At 33.2% G+C, this 12,122-nt stretch overlaps 1 protein-coding gene across 1 annotated transcript; it reads right to left on the reverse strand.

Moving 5' to 3' along the window:
- Nucleotides 1-1,658: 1,658 nt before the first annotated feature.
- On the reverse strand, nt 1,659-10,367 carry LOC101249645 (uncharacterized). The gene is made up of 5 exons (XM_004240104.5): nt 10,111-10,367; nt 9,409-9,551; nt 9,166-9,295; nt 7,360-7,551; nt 1,659-2,113 (listed from the first exon to the last, which is right to left on the reverse strand). The coding sequence occupies exons 1-5, from the start codon at nt 10,285-10,287 to the stop codon at nt 1,904-1,906; spliced, it is 852 nt and encodes a 283-aa protein (XP_004240152.2). The 5' UTR covers nt 10,288-10,367; the 3' UTR covers nt 1,659-1,903.
- Between the last annotated feature and the right edge of the window lie 1,755 nt (nt 10,368-12,122).

Consider the following 12,122-nt stretch of genomic DNA (forward strand, 5'->3'; position numbering starts at 1 on the left):
TTCCAATATATGGAAGCTTTCCTTCAAGTTGTTCAAGAAAATTTGAGTTCTTTGATCCAAGGGGAACTTGTATTGCTTTTTTTTTTTTTGGTTTTGGAAATGTGTTTGAAAAGCTTTCGAGCACGTTATCTATGATCCAAGTTGTGATAAAGGTGATCTCAAATAAGCTTGATGAACTAAAAAACTTGACAAGTAAATAATGATATTGATGTGTTTGCTAAAATGAGGTTTGAGTATTCAATTAGAGAAAAAAATACGCCCTTCCTAGTGAAAATCGAGCTCCTTTTGTAGATATGAAACTTGAGTTCAGAGTCTAAACGCCGTTAAAGTAAAGTGTTTTACTGTTTTGGTTATAATTTTTTTTGAATGTATCCTTTCAGAATTTTTGTCAACTTTTTTTCCCTTTAGGCTCTGGACTCGATGAAACTTCGTGATTTGATGACCATGAAACATTCCAAAATTAATCATCACTGAATGAATACTGGTTACTTGACCCTCCACCTACTATGTTCAAGTTGGCTCCACATAACTCGAAAATGACGTAGCGGATCTCCAAATAAATTTGGTAATAGTCAAAAGCACCTTAATTTTCTCCACAACACCGTCCATAAATCGTGATTCGTGACCACTATTAGCTTTACCACAAGGTAGCAAAAACAATACAAGAGAGGATCGCTTAGTAACCTTCACATTCGGCATCCATTGATATCACCTAGTGATTAATGAAATAGTTGAGAATTATGAGATCTCAAGTTTAATTTTCTGCGTAGACAAAAAATATTAGGTGATTTTTTTCATCTGTCCTAGTCTTGATGGACAAAGTTACCTACTATTTGTTATTAGCCGAAAGTGACAGATATCCCATAAGATTAATCGAAGTGAGCAAAACCTAGCTCAAACACCATAATTACTATTTTCTTAAAGAAAAAAACACCATCAATCTTAAAATTGTGATTTTAAGTCGCCCAAAAAAATGGAAGCTTCTAAGGCAGGGTTAAAAGTAAACTAAAGTAACAAGTACAGTGTGATTCAACAGTGTACTTTTAAAATGAAGTATCAAGACATGTGTATAAGCTAACAAATAACTGTAATATCTGATTTATCTATGTATTAAATTATTATAATCATATTTTTGGCTCGACGACATGACTAAAAAAAATACAACGATAAAAAATTGATAAATCACTAGTAATTTCTCTTCTTTTTTTTCAACCATGATTCTGACTTAAGACACATTGTTTGCTTCTCTTCTACTTATTCCTATCATAATTACTATTCTACTATTACCTTATTCCTATTACTTCTTTAGACTTGGAGTACTTTTACTATTTTTTATTTTAGTACTTTTATTTTCTGTATTATTTATTCCTATCATTACCAGTATTGTACTATTATCTTATTCCTATTACTTCTTTTGACTTGGGAGTATTTTACTATTTTTTATTTTAATACTTTTATTGTTCGTTCTAAAAAATAAATTTCTTGAGCCAAGGGTCTGTTGTTTGGCCGTCAATTTTCAATATACCACCTCGCCTAGCACAGGGAAAGCCTCGGTCTTCATGTGTAGTTAACTTTAAAAAGACAAACCACAAGGAAAGGGAAGGAGATGAAGAAAGCGTTGGCCAGCTCGATGGCAAAATCATTCTGCACACACTGACAAGACAGACCAACGGCCAAATGCAAGCTTCTGGAAATTAACCAAGTGCACTCATTTGGGATACTCGAAAATCCCCATAGAGCACATATATGTCCAATCTACAGAACATTCAGTTTATATGTGCACCATAGGAACTGAATGCCAAACACAAGCTTCAAGGGAACATCCCGGAGCATCAAGACACATCACATTATTATGGTAACCATGCTACAGCCTATTATAGGATCAGAAAACAAGCAACAAAACTTAGGCAGATAAGAAACGACTCATCCATGAACGGAAGCGGGACCAAGCTTGATCTACGGCAGCATCTTCTACATCAGGCATCCCCATCTTTTGCCTCCTTTCAACGCCCTCTGGTGACTTGTTCATGAATGCGTGTCCAGTCTTTGGATAGAAGTAAACCTCATGTGGAACTCCTGCTGTTTTCAGTTTTTCCTCTAGAGCTTTACCAGTCTAGAAACCATAACAAACATAGGTTAAATTTCTCTCAATGCACGTGACTATGTGTTAGTATAGTTATGTCCAAATTATGCATGTTCGTTACAAGAGGAAAACTCATGATGCTCAATGGCACATTCATTGCTCTATATCTGTTTAACAAATACATAGGGAAGGACTTTCATTTGCTTATGATGTGTGTTTCTATTTTCCCAATCATTCCTTTTCTATATTTCATGAACCAATGAGGATATGGAATATTCTTAAAACTAAAAACTTAATTTGATCTACTTTAACCTCATTTGAGTTTTCATTTCTCTTCTTTTTTTATTATTTAATTTTTTTTTTTGTGTATGTGAGAGAGATTAGACAGGACATGACGCAGTCACAGTTTACCTAGGACATCACCTTAAATAGAAAGGTATGGAGGAAGCGAGTTATGGTAGAAGGTTAGTAGGTAGATTTGTTTCTACGCTAGTAGGTAGGACTGCATTGTCTTGGTGCCCTTGCTAGTAGTCATAGTGCTACGTTGCCGTACCTGTTAAAACATAATGCCACACCTAGACCTCTTGTATTTAGTTATATCAAGAACACATGTAAAAAGAAAAAAATGAGAATCGACCAACTTGAATTCTTAATTACAAATCTTACTCTAGTAGAAAATGGAAAAGGTATGCAACTCGGATTTATCACTTTTTTTATGAGAAGTATGTACTTACCCTTATAATTAATTTTATTATTATTTATTTATTATGTGGCAAATTTCTGTTTGCTGAAATTAAATCGCCACCTCCACCCCCTTCATTTGACCCGCTCCATGACGCCCATGGTTCCCACACCAGACCCAATTAGAATCCCCTTCTTCGGCTTTCTTGAAATCTCTCTTCGATTCTATTCTCAAATTGGGTATTCTATTTTTCAGTTCTAAGTGCATTTTCTTAGTTAGTAACTTCATAAACTTGTTGGAGAGTCCAAGATATTCTATCAAAATCCTACTTCTTTAACCTCTACTCTACTGTACAGAAACAGAAATATGCATCAGATCAAGAAAACGATGAAAAAAACTCTGATATTCTTGCTGGAGAGATTAGGATTTCAAGATCAAAATATTCTTATTTTTTACCTTTTAGTGTAAATTCAAAATATGAGCTGGAGTAAAAAGAGGAATCTTGTGGATATGATGATGAAGAAGAGAAGGAAAAGGAAAGTGTAATTCTTGAGAATGTGATAAAGAATTAAAGAAATTTTAAGAGTTCAAATTTGGTGATACAGAAGCAGAGCTCAATGAATTGTGCAAGAGAGCTGATGATTTCATTGTGAGGGTCAACAATCAAATTAGACGTGATGCTGTCGATGATCCACCTTCACCCCTTTATTTGACCCGCCCCATGACCCAAACTTCTATCCATATTATCCACAATACAGAGATGCCTATCCATGTGAGGTGGGGTTTTAATTTCAGGAAGTAAAAATTTGCCACATAGTAATAATAAATTAATTTAAGAAAAGTTAGTTTTTTTTTAATGACAAGGGAAACCCACAATTCTACCCTTTTGGATGCGAACAGGATAAAACCCCTGCTCCTATGCAATAGCTCGCAAATCGAGGTAACCCGCACCAGACGAGCTCGACTCAGAAGGAAAACCCCTTGCTTTCGGTGGCAAAGAGTTTCAATTTGAGACCTCCAACATGAAAGTCCCAAGCTCAAACCATTGGACCACCCCGAAGGATGAAAAGTTTGTTAGTTTTAAGGGGGGAAATGAACCAAATAGGTGGAGTGAAGGGTATTTCAGCCAAATAGGTGGGCGAGGGGTATATTTAAAGATAGTTTTGATGTATTTTTAGCCCTTTTCCGTATATACAATTTTAAATTGTATGCTTTAGACTATTTTTTATTCAATGAACAACACTTGCATTTTGCTTAGGGGTTTGATTTTCTCAGTATTCTTTAGTAATAATGTATTTTTAGCATAAAGTGTCAACATAATGACAAAATTGATCTTATTGCAAGATCGATTTATGTTCACCTAGTGTTGACACTTAACTATAATTGGCGATAACGTGGTTAAGTTGTTGTAATTAGTTCAAATATAGTTTAATTAACCTCTAGTTTGATTTATTGTTAAATAATAATAATAATAAATTATGGGCCAAGTTTCAATAATTCACCAAATTGGAGTTGGGGAATGTAGAAAAATTAGATTGTGGACCGACTTATGGATGATGATGAGTGCTTGAAACAAAGATTTCCTATTTTTTTTTCAGATGTTACAATAACAAAGATGGAGTTGTGGCTGATTTTAATTCCAACACGGGATGTCAAATGAATTTTAGAAGGAATTTGAACAATTGGGAAATTGACGACTTTTGTCAATTGCTCCTTCAACTTGATTATACCCACATTGATCAGAGTAAGGGGGATTCACCAAAATGCATAGCTAGTAATGATGGAACCTTTTCAATTAAAAAGTGCTATAGCATTCTAATGAAGCAAACAAGATTTTGGGATACTAGTTGGTCATGGAAAGGGATTTGGAGAACTAAAGCACCTATAAAGGTAGCTTGTTTTGGTTGGACTGTGGCATGGGGAGCTTACCTAACTCAGGATAATCCAATCTTCAGAAAAAGGGTTTGCACAAACTAGTAGATGTTACTTGCGTGAAGAAGATTTGGAGCCTGTGAATCACCTTCTTTTGCATTGCAGAATAGCTAGCCAATGTTGGGAATTTTTCTTCAGTATTTGTGGGATCTCTTCGATCATGTCTCAGAGTGTGAAGGAATTATTGGAGAGTTGGTCGCACCAGCTAACACACAAAGCTTTGAAGTAAATCTTGAGAACTATACATTTGTTCATATTCTCGACTATCTGGCTAGAAATAAATAAAGCTTGTTTTGATGGGCAAAAAAGACCATATTTCTAGAGTTAACTTATTTTGGTGGTGCAAAAGTAGTTTCCTTGATAATATAGATCAATATATGGAGTTGCTAGGGAGAAGTTGTAATTGACTGTATGGATATTCACAATACTCTTTTGTAACTTCTGGTTTTGGTACCTTCTTGGTACTCAGTAAATAAACCTTTACCTTATATAAAAAAATAGTTTGATTTATTATTTGAAATAATATGGATTAGTTGGTGCACTTAGTTGTTGGAACTAATGTGGTTTAGTTGTTGAAATTAGTTTGATTAACCTCTGGTTTAATTTATTAACTGGAATAATGTGGTCTAATTGTTGGAACTAGTTAAAATATAGTTTTATCAACCTCTAGTTTCATTTATTATTTGAAATAATAATGTAGTTTAGTTGGTGGTTTAGTTGTTGGGATTAATGTGGTTTGGAACTAGTAAAATCACAATTAGTATTTAATTACTCTATTTTAAAGTTCAAATCATCATTATTGTTTGTGTAGATAAAACTTGATCATCGCTGGATGTAAGATTAAAAAAAAAGGATCAACAGACTTTGCATGGTTTAATAAACGAGTTATACCTTATGCGAATTCCGCAATAATGCTCGACCAAGATTATTTCTATTATACATCCAACCACAATCAGGTTCCATATACACAACCAATATAATGATAATTTCAAACTTCAGAATATAGTAATTGAATATAAATTGTGATTTTACTATTTTCAAACAACATTAATTCTAAAAATTTCAACAAATAGATCACCAACTAAACCTCAATATTTCAAATAATAAATCAAACTAGAAGTTAATTAAACTATTTTTTAAGTAAGTGATTTGGATTGACTTGTTTTTAACGGCTTTTGGCTTTTAAGCACTTTTTTAGTTTTAGAAGTGTTTGGATAAACACAGAAAGTGTTTTCAGCACTTTTAAAAGCTGAAAAAGTAACCAAAAAAAGTCAAAAGTTGGGAGCTCCTAACTTGTGACTTCTCCTTTTTAAATTATAAGCCTCTTAAAAAGGTCAATCCAAACACCCCCTAATTCCAACAACCAAACTGCATTAATTCTGAATTAGTTCTAAGCTAATTCCAACAACTAAATCCACCAACTAAACCACATATTTGAAATAATAAATCAAACTAGAGGTTAATTCAACTCTATTTGAACTAATTCCGAGAACTAAACCACATTAATTCTAAACTAGTTCTAAACCGATTCCAACAACTAAATTCACCAACTAAACCACATTATTTCAAATAATAAATCAAACTAGAAACTAATTATACTACAATTGAGTTGATTCCAACAACTAAACCATACTAATGCTAAACTAATTCCAAACAACTAAACTAAAGTCTAGTACAAAACAACAACTATACTTCGTTACAAGCTAATTCCAACTACTAAGCAAAAAGTCTAGTACAAAACAAACAAGATCTAATTCCAAGTAAGTGTATACACTCAATGGATACAAATTGATCTTGCAACAAAATCAATTTTGTTATTAACAGAATCAACTAGTGTCGGCACTTGTACTAAACAAACACATTGTCACCAAATTAAAGCCAAGTGTCAACACTTAAGTTTCAAAAAAAAAAAAAAACTAAGTGTCAACACTATGTGAACATAAATTGATCTTGCAAGAAAATCGATTTTGTCGTCAATAGGGTCACCTAGCGTCGTCACTTACGCGAAAGAAACACATTATCAGTAAAACACACTCTAAAAAATAAAAAATAAAAAATAAAAACTAAGCAAAATGCAAGTGTTTTTCGTTTAATCAAAAAGATAGTTTTATCTTTACAATAATTAAAATTATATATACTTACAACATATATTTTTTTTGGATGAAGCTTACAACATAAATAAGTATATACTTTGACTATTCATTGTAATTTTATATATATACGTACATATAAGGATGTGTTTGAGCCATAAACCTCAGAAAAACGAAGTACCCAATCAATCTATACCCAATCAAAGCACCCAAGTTAGGTTGAACAAGTCCAGTGCAGATCCCACACCCATTCTAGAAAGTATCGGCTGGACCAAGGTGCAACGAGAAACTTTGAAGAATCTGAGCAACATAGAATAATCTATATCTATACATTGTTTCATGAAGTACACTATTAGTTGCCAACCCCCTTCAATATCCCACAAATAATTACAGATACTAAAATGTTCATTCAATATGGGACATAATAAAAGCACCAGCCAAATAGGGCCAAGGAAAGCGGAATGTGCCAATAGTTCAAAAAGCACAATGACCCAACACAACCATGCAACATGATCATGACATGAAAATAGGTTATCCATATAAAGAAGCCAACTAGCACAAAGGAAATGTACCTTTACATCTGAAAACCCAACAAAAGCATCATCTTCACCGAAATGAGCTTGCACAGGGGCCTTAGCATTAACAGGATCAGCAAGCTCTGGTGAAGGAACCCCATAAAAGGCTACGACTGCATTAACCTCTGGGACCAAAACAGAACTTGCAATCGCAAGAGCACCACCCATGCAGTATCCAGTAACTCCAACCTAATACCACATATTTGTAACTAATAAGCTCTCATATGACAAATATCAGTTGAACAATGTCGACAACTCTATCATGTACACAAAGATCATCAAGCGTATAATGAGGTTAAACAAATTGAAGCATTACTTGATGAAATCCACACATTGCTTACTATAGAGTATGCAAGTTGTTGGAAATCAACAAGACAATGCTATTTGTATGGTGAGAAGATGAATTTGGAAAAAAAAAGTATGGTTTACAACATATCATGACTAAAACCAGTGCATCATTTACAAAGTTTTCAGGTATGCATGGATTTTAAAAAGACTAAGTGAGAAAAGTTGAAGGAGAAGAGCATAAACTTCTCAACTTTTGTCTAGATTAGAGGAGACAGGTTGACATACGGACATTTGACATTAATACTCCTATACTATTTATTTTCTCATAATTCATATCTCTACTATGGAATTACAAAAGTTCCACAAGGAATCTCATTTACTTCAAACAGCTAAATATTGTGTCTCACAACACCCTAACCTCCAACTTTTCATACAGTCAATGCTCTAATGACATTTCTTTTTTTGGTAATGACATTTCATGTTCTGTAGTGTCAAGAATGGAATGGCCTAAAATCGACAATATCCCATGAAACTATTTGATATCACGTTGACATTGGTCATACAATGAATGAACAATTTATTAATATGAGGAGAAAGGAATGACACAATTTACTTTGGACGAAAGAACAATGTGTATACAATTTTGTAGTGAATGTTGCAGAAACACCAAAACCATTTACCTAGAAATAATTGTTATTAACAATAAAAACAACAATATTACTCAACTTCACCAAAAAAATGAAACAGTGGTTATTAAGTTCCATACTGAACACCAAAGTATATGATCAAATAAGCCACTTCTTCTTTGCTTTTGAAGTCAACATTAGGATGATTCCTTGTAAATGTGTAAGGATTATGAGACATTAGAATTAGAAGATGATGTGGCAAGGGTGGGAAAGGATGGAAGGCCTAGAAGTCCAAGATTCAAATCCCGATAGAGACAAAATATACTAGGTGATTATGCCTAAGCCTTAGTAGAAAAAAAATATTCGGTACATATATTGGTGGAAAGTAGCAGGTACTCAGTAAATTAATAGAGAACTCGAAATGTGCTCAAGTTGGCTTGGAAGCCACCGTTATCAAAAAGATATATCAATTGACAATACTTATATCCATTCTCTTTCTGATTAAATTAAAATTGGAAGAGCAATTTAGATAACTTTCCAGCGCACAGTTAACTAGCATTCATAATAATAAAGAGACCAGTCATTTTTTATAATGTAATTAAGAGACCAATGTACCTATCAACTCTCTGCAGCAAAGGAGAACTATACTCCTTTCCAATTGTTTCATTTTCAGAAACATGCAGAGAAGCAATGTTAAGTCCTCACCAATAATTCAGCTACTTCAGAAAGATTTGTGTCTCTAGGTGGAGTTAATAAAATTAGTCAAACTTAATACTCTAAAATATAAACAGCATTTGATGTCTGAGAAATTAAATGAGTGTGTGAACCTATAGCTTCAAGTCGGACCATCTTTGTTGATGAAACTGACTGTAGTATAAACCGCAAGTACCTTTTTGGATCCATTTGACTTTAGCCAATTAACTGAAGCCTGAATATCTTTGACAGCCCCTTGCCAGTCAAGACCATCCATCAGATGTTGTGCTTCTGCAACATCTAAGCCAACTTTTCCACGATACAAACTGAAATCACAAAGTAAAAGAGAAAAAAGAAATAAAGCATTAAACAAACAGTTACATCATGGGAGCTGAGACATTCATCAACTGGAAGTTCATGCAAGAAAAAGGATTCTTACTCAGGGATAAGTGCCTTAAAACCAGAATCAAATTGAGAAATTTTCTCTGCATGGTTTTTTATCTCAAAATCAACACCCCACCACTCCTGAAGCACAACAATTCCAGGGGCATCGTCTTTTCCAATTACATAGGCATCAAATGTCTGCATAGATAAGATCACTAAAAGAATCAATAAGAAGAAGATCAAGTAAGGCCTTCCCATTCAGCAGGTCAGGCTAAGAAACAACTCCCATCTCCAGTTGAGGCCTTCTAAATACAACAAAGATATACAGCAGATTGAACAAAAAGACATCTCGATCACCATTACGCCATATTAAATTGATTAATCAATCAACTATTCCTCAATCCCTAATTAGTAGCAATCTGAAGTACAAATCCTATGTACTAATTGCTTGTTTAAATCAGAACCAATAATTATCCAAACAGGCAAAATGATTATTCTTCCATCTTTCAGAAACTAAATCAGCAAACCCTAGTAAACAAATTTTCGCTCATTCAACAAATTTCAAATAAAAAATAAACATTTCTCAATGATTATTGCACACTACAGAATTCACATTAATCCAATTCAAGTAAAAACAATTCCAAGTCCTCTAATTTCCAGGCTTCTCGTCATTAAATCAATCAGATACACCTGATTTATTGAAAAAGAAATGAATGAATCTCGAAATGCGTTCATCTATTAGGTCCATGATACTTACAGTATCATCCCTTTGAATCTGAACTTTCTTGAATGGAGTAGCGGAGTCAGCCATTGCCCGAAGCTGAAAGCAATAACCGGAGAGACGATGGATGAGTGTTCGAGCTCTAGTGGTATGTGTAGGTTTGTTGACTGTGAGAAGGCCACTAGAGAATATTCTAGAGCAAGTCGATATCATGCCTTCCACTATGTTTTCTCAAGATCTAATTGTAAAAATTTTGTCTATGTTTAAAAAACTAGTTGATATAAATTTTTCATAAAATATTAAATAATTTAACATTATATAAATTTAAAAATAATTAAAAAATTATATGGCAATTGACAGTGATGATAATTTATGATGGGGATTGTGTATATCGATTTGGATTAATAATGATTAATGATGATGGTTATGAGTAGTATTTCGTGATAAATGATTGATAATTGTGATTAATCATAGGGATGATAAATATTCTTCTATTTCATATTTTCTTTTATATCTGTCTCTATTTACTTGTCCATTTTAACAAATCAAGAAAGGACAATAATATTTTTTCTAATATGCTCTTATTTAATTCTAGAAAAAATTTAGCACTACTAAGTTGTAATGCATGCTTTTTTAAATTAGAAAATACATTTATTATACTTGAGGAATTGCATAATCTTTTAAGTTAAGGATAAAATTGTAACTAACCTATGATAATTATTGGTGCCTTAATATGTGTGTCACTTCTAAAGCGGACAACTAAATAGGGACAGAGAAGTAATTAGTAGTACAATAAAAAGTGATAGCTAATGAGGGTTGATCATGATGACGAGTAGTGATGTATATTGTTGATTAATGGTGATAATTATTGATAGTAATTAGTGGAGATGATTGCAAATGATGATAACTAATGGTGATGACGATTGATTTTGGTGATTAGCAATAGCGATAGTTGTAGTTGTGTTAAGGATGGTGGTTGTGGATGAATGGTGGTCAGAGGGCGGATCTAGGAATCAGAGTCACTAGGTGTCAAACAGAGGTGGGCCCACATGATTTGATAAGGATGCACGTGTATTCGTTAACTTCAAAAAAATTACGTGTATATATGAATATCTATCGTTAGAAACTGACATAAAGTAGGGTATAATCAACTGTGCACCCATAAGAAGTATAGGGATGCCCTTGTTTAGTTGGTACAAGCCAGAGGAACCACTCGCGAGAATACGGTTCAGTCTTATTTCATTATTTTTATTTTAAGTTTAGCTTATAAATCATATTCGAGCCATTAGTACCAATCAAATACGACATTATTCGTTAATTGTAGTAAAAATTTTGTTAACTACCTAAATTAAGATAGTATTGGTGCGTCAAAATCTTCAAATTTTAGATTGTCTCTAATTTTCCGTAGACTAATCAATTAAATCAATTTTAGTTCAGATAGAATTATTCATCTCGTGGCTGGATGGGAGAGCAGGATTAACGATGGACGGAAGCCTGAAGCTTTAATTAATTGCAACTTTTTGTTATTCAAAAGATTAAAGGAGGTTTCAACAGTAAAGATAATTTTTTAAATATATTAATTATGTAAAAGAAAAGTCAAAGAGTTAAATTAAATTAGTTACAGAATAATTATTAATTAATACTTAATAAGTAAAAAAAATCAACAATCATCGAGGGATTGCAAATTGGACGGTCTACCATTACGCCAAATAATGCATTTGTTCTTTGGGTGGCACGGATTTTATTTATCCATATTTATACAAAAATACTTTTATATAAATAGAGTTTCCGTCGAAGCTCGTGGATAGTGTGGCACCCTCACGGGCTATATTAGATCCGCCCCTGATGGTGGTGATGGTTGTGACCGAAATTATGGTAATGACTTATGCATGGAGGGCTGAAAGTTAAATGTGTAGCATTGAACTGTCATTTTTGTAGAAATTCTTAAATCAACATATTAATGATATTTCGACTTTGAAATTGAACAAACTTAATGACTCAAAAAATAATAATTAAGATTAATACTTTCCCAGTAAAAATAAACAAGG

The sequence above is a fragment of the Solanum lycopersicum genome, chromosome 5 (genome assembly GCF_036512215.1).
Source record: "Solanum lycopersicum chromosome 5, SLM_r2.1".
Classification (NCBI taxonomy): domain Eukaryota; kingdom Viridiplantae; phylum Streptophyta; class Magnoliopsida; order Solanales; family Solanaceae; genus Solanum; species Solanum lycopersicum.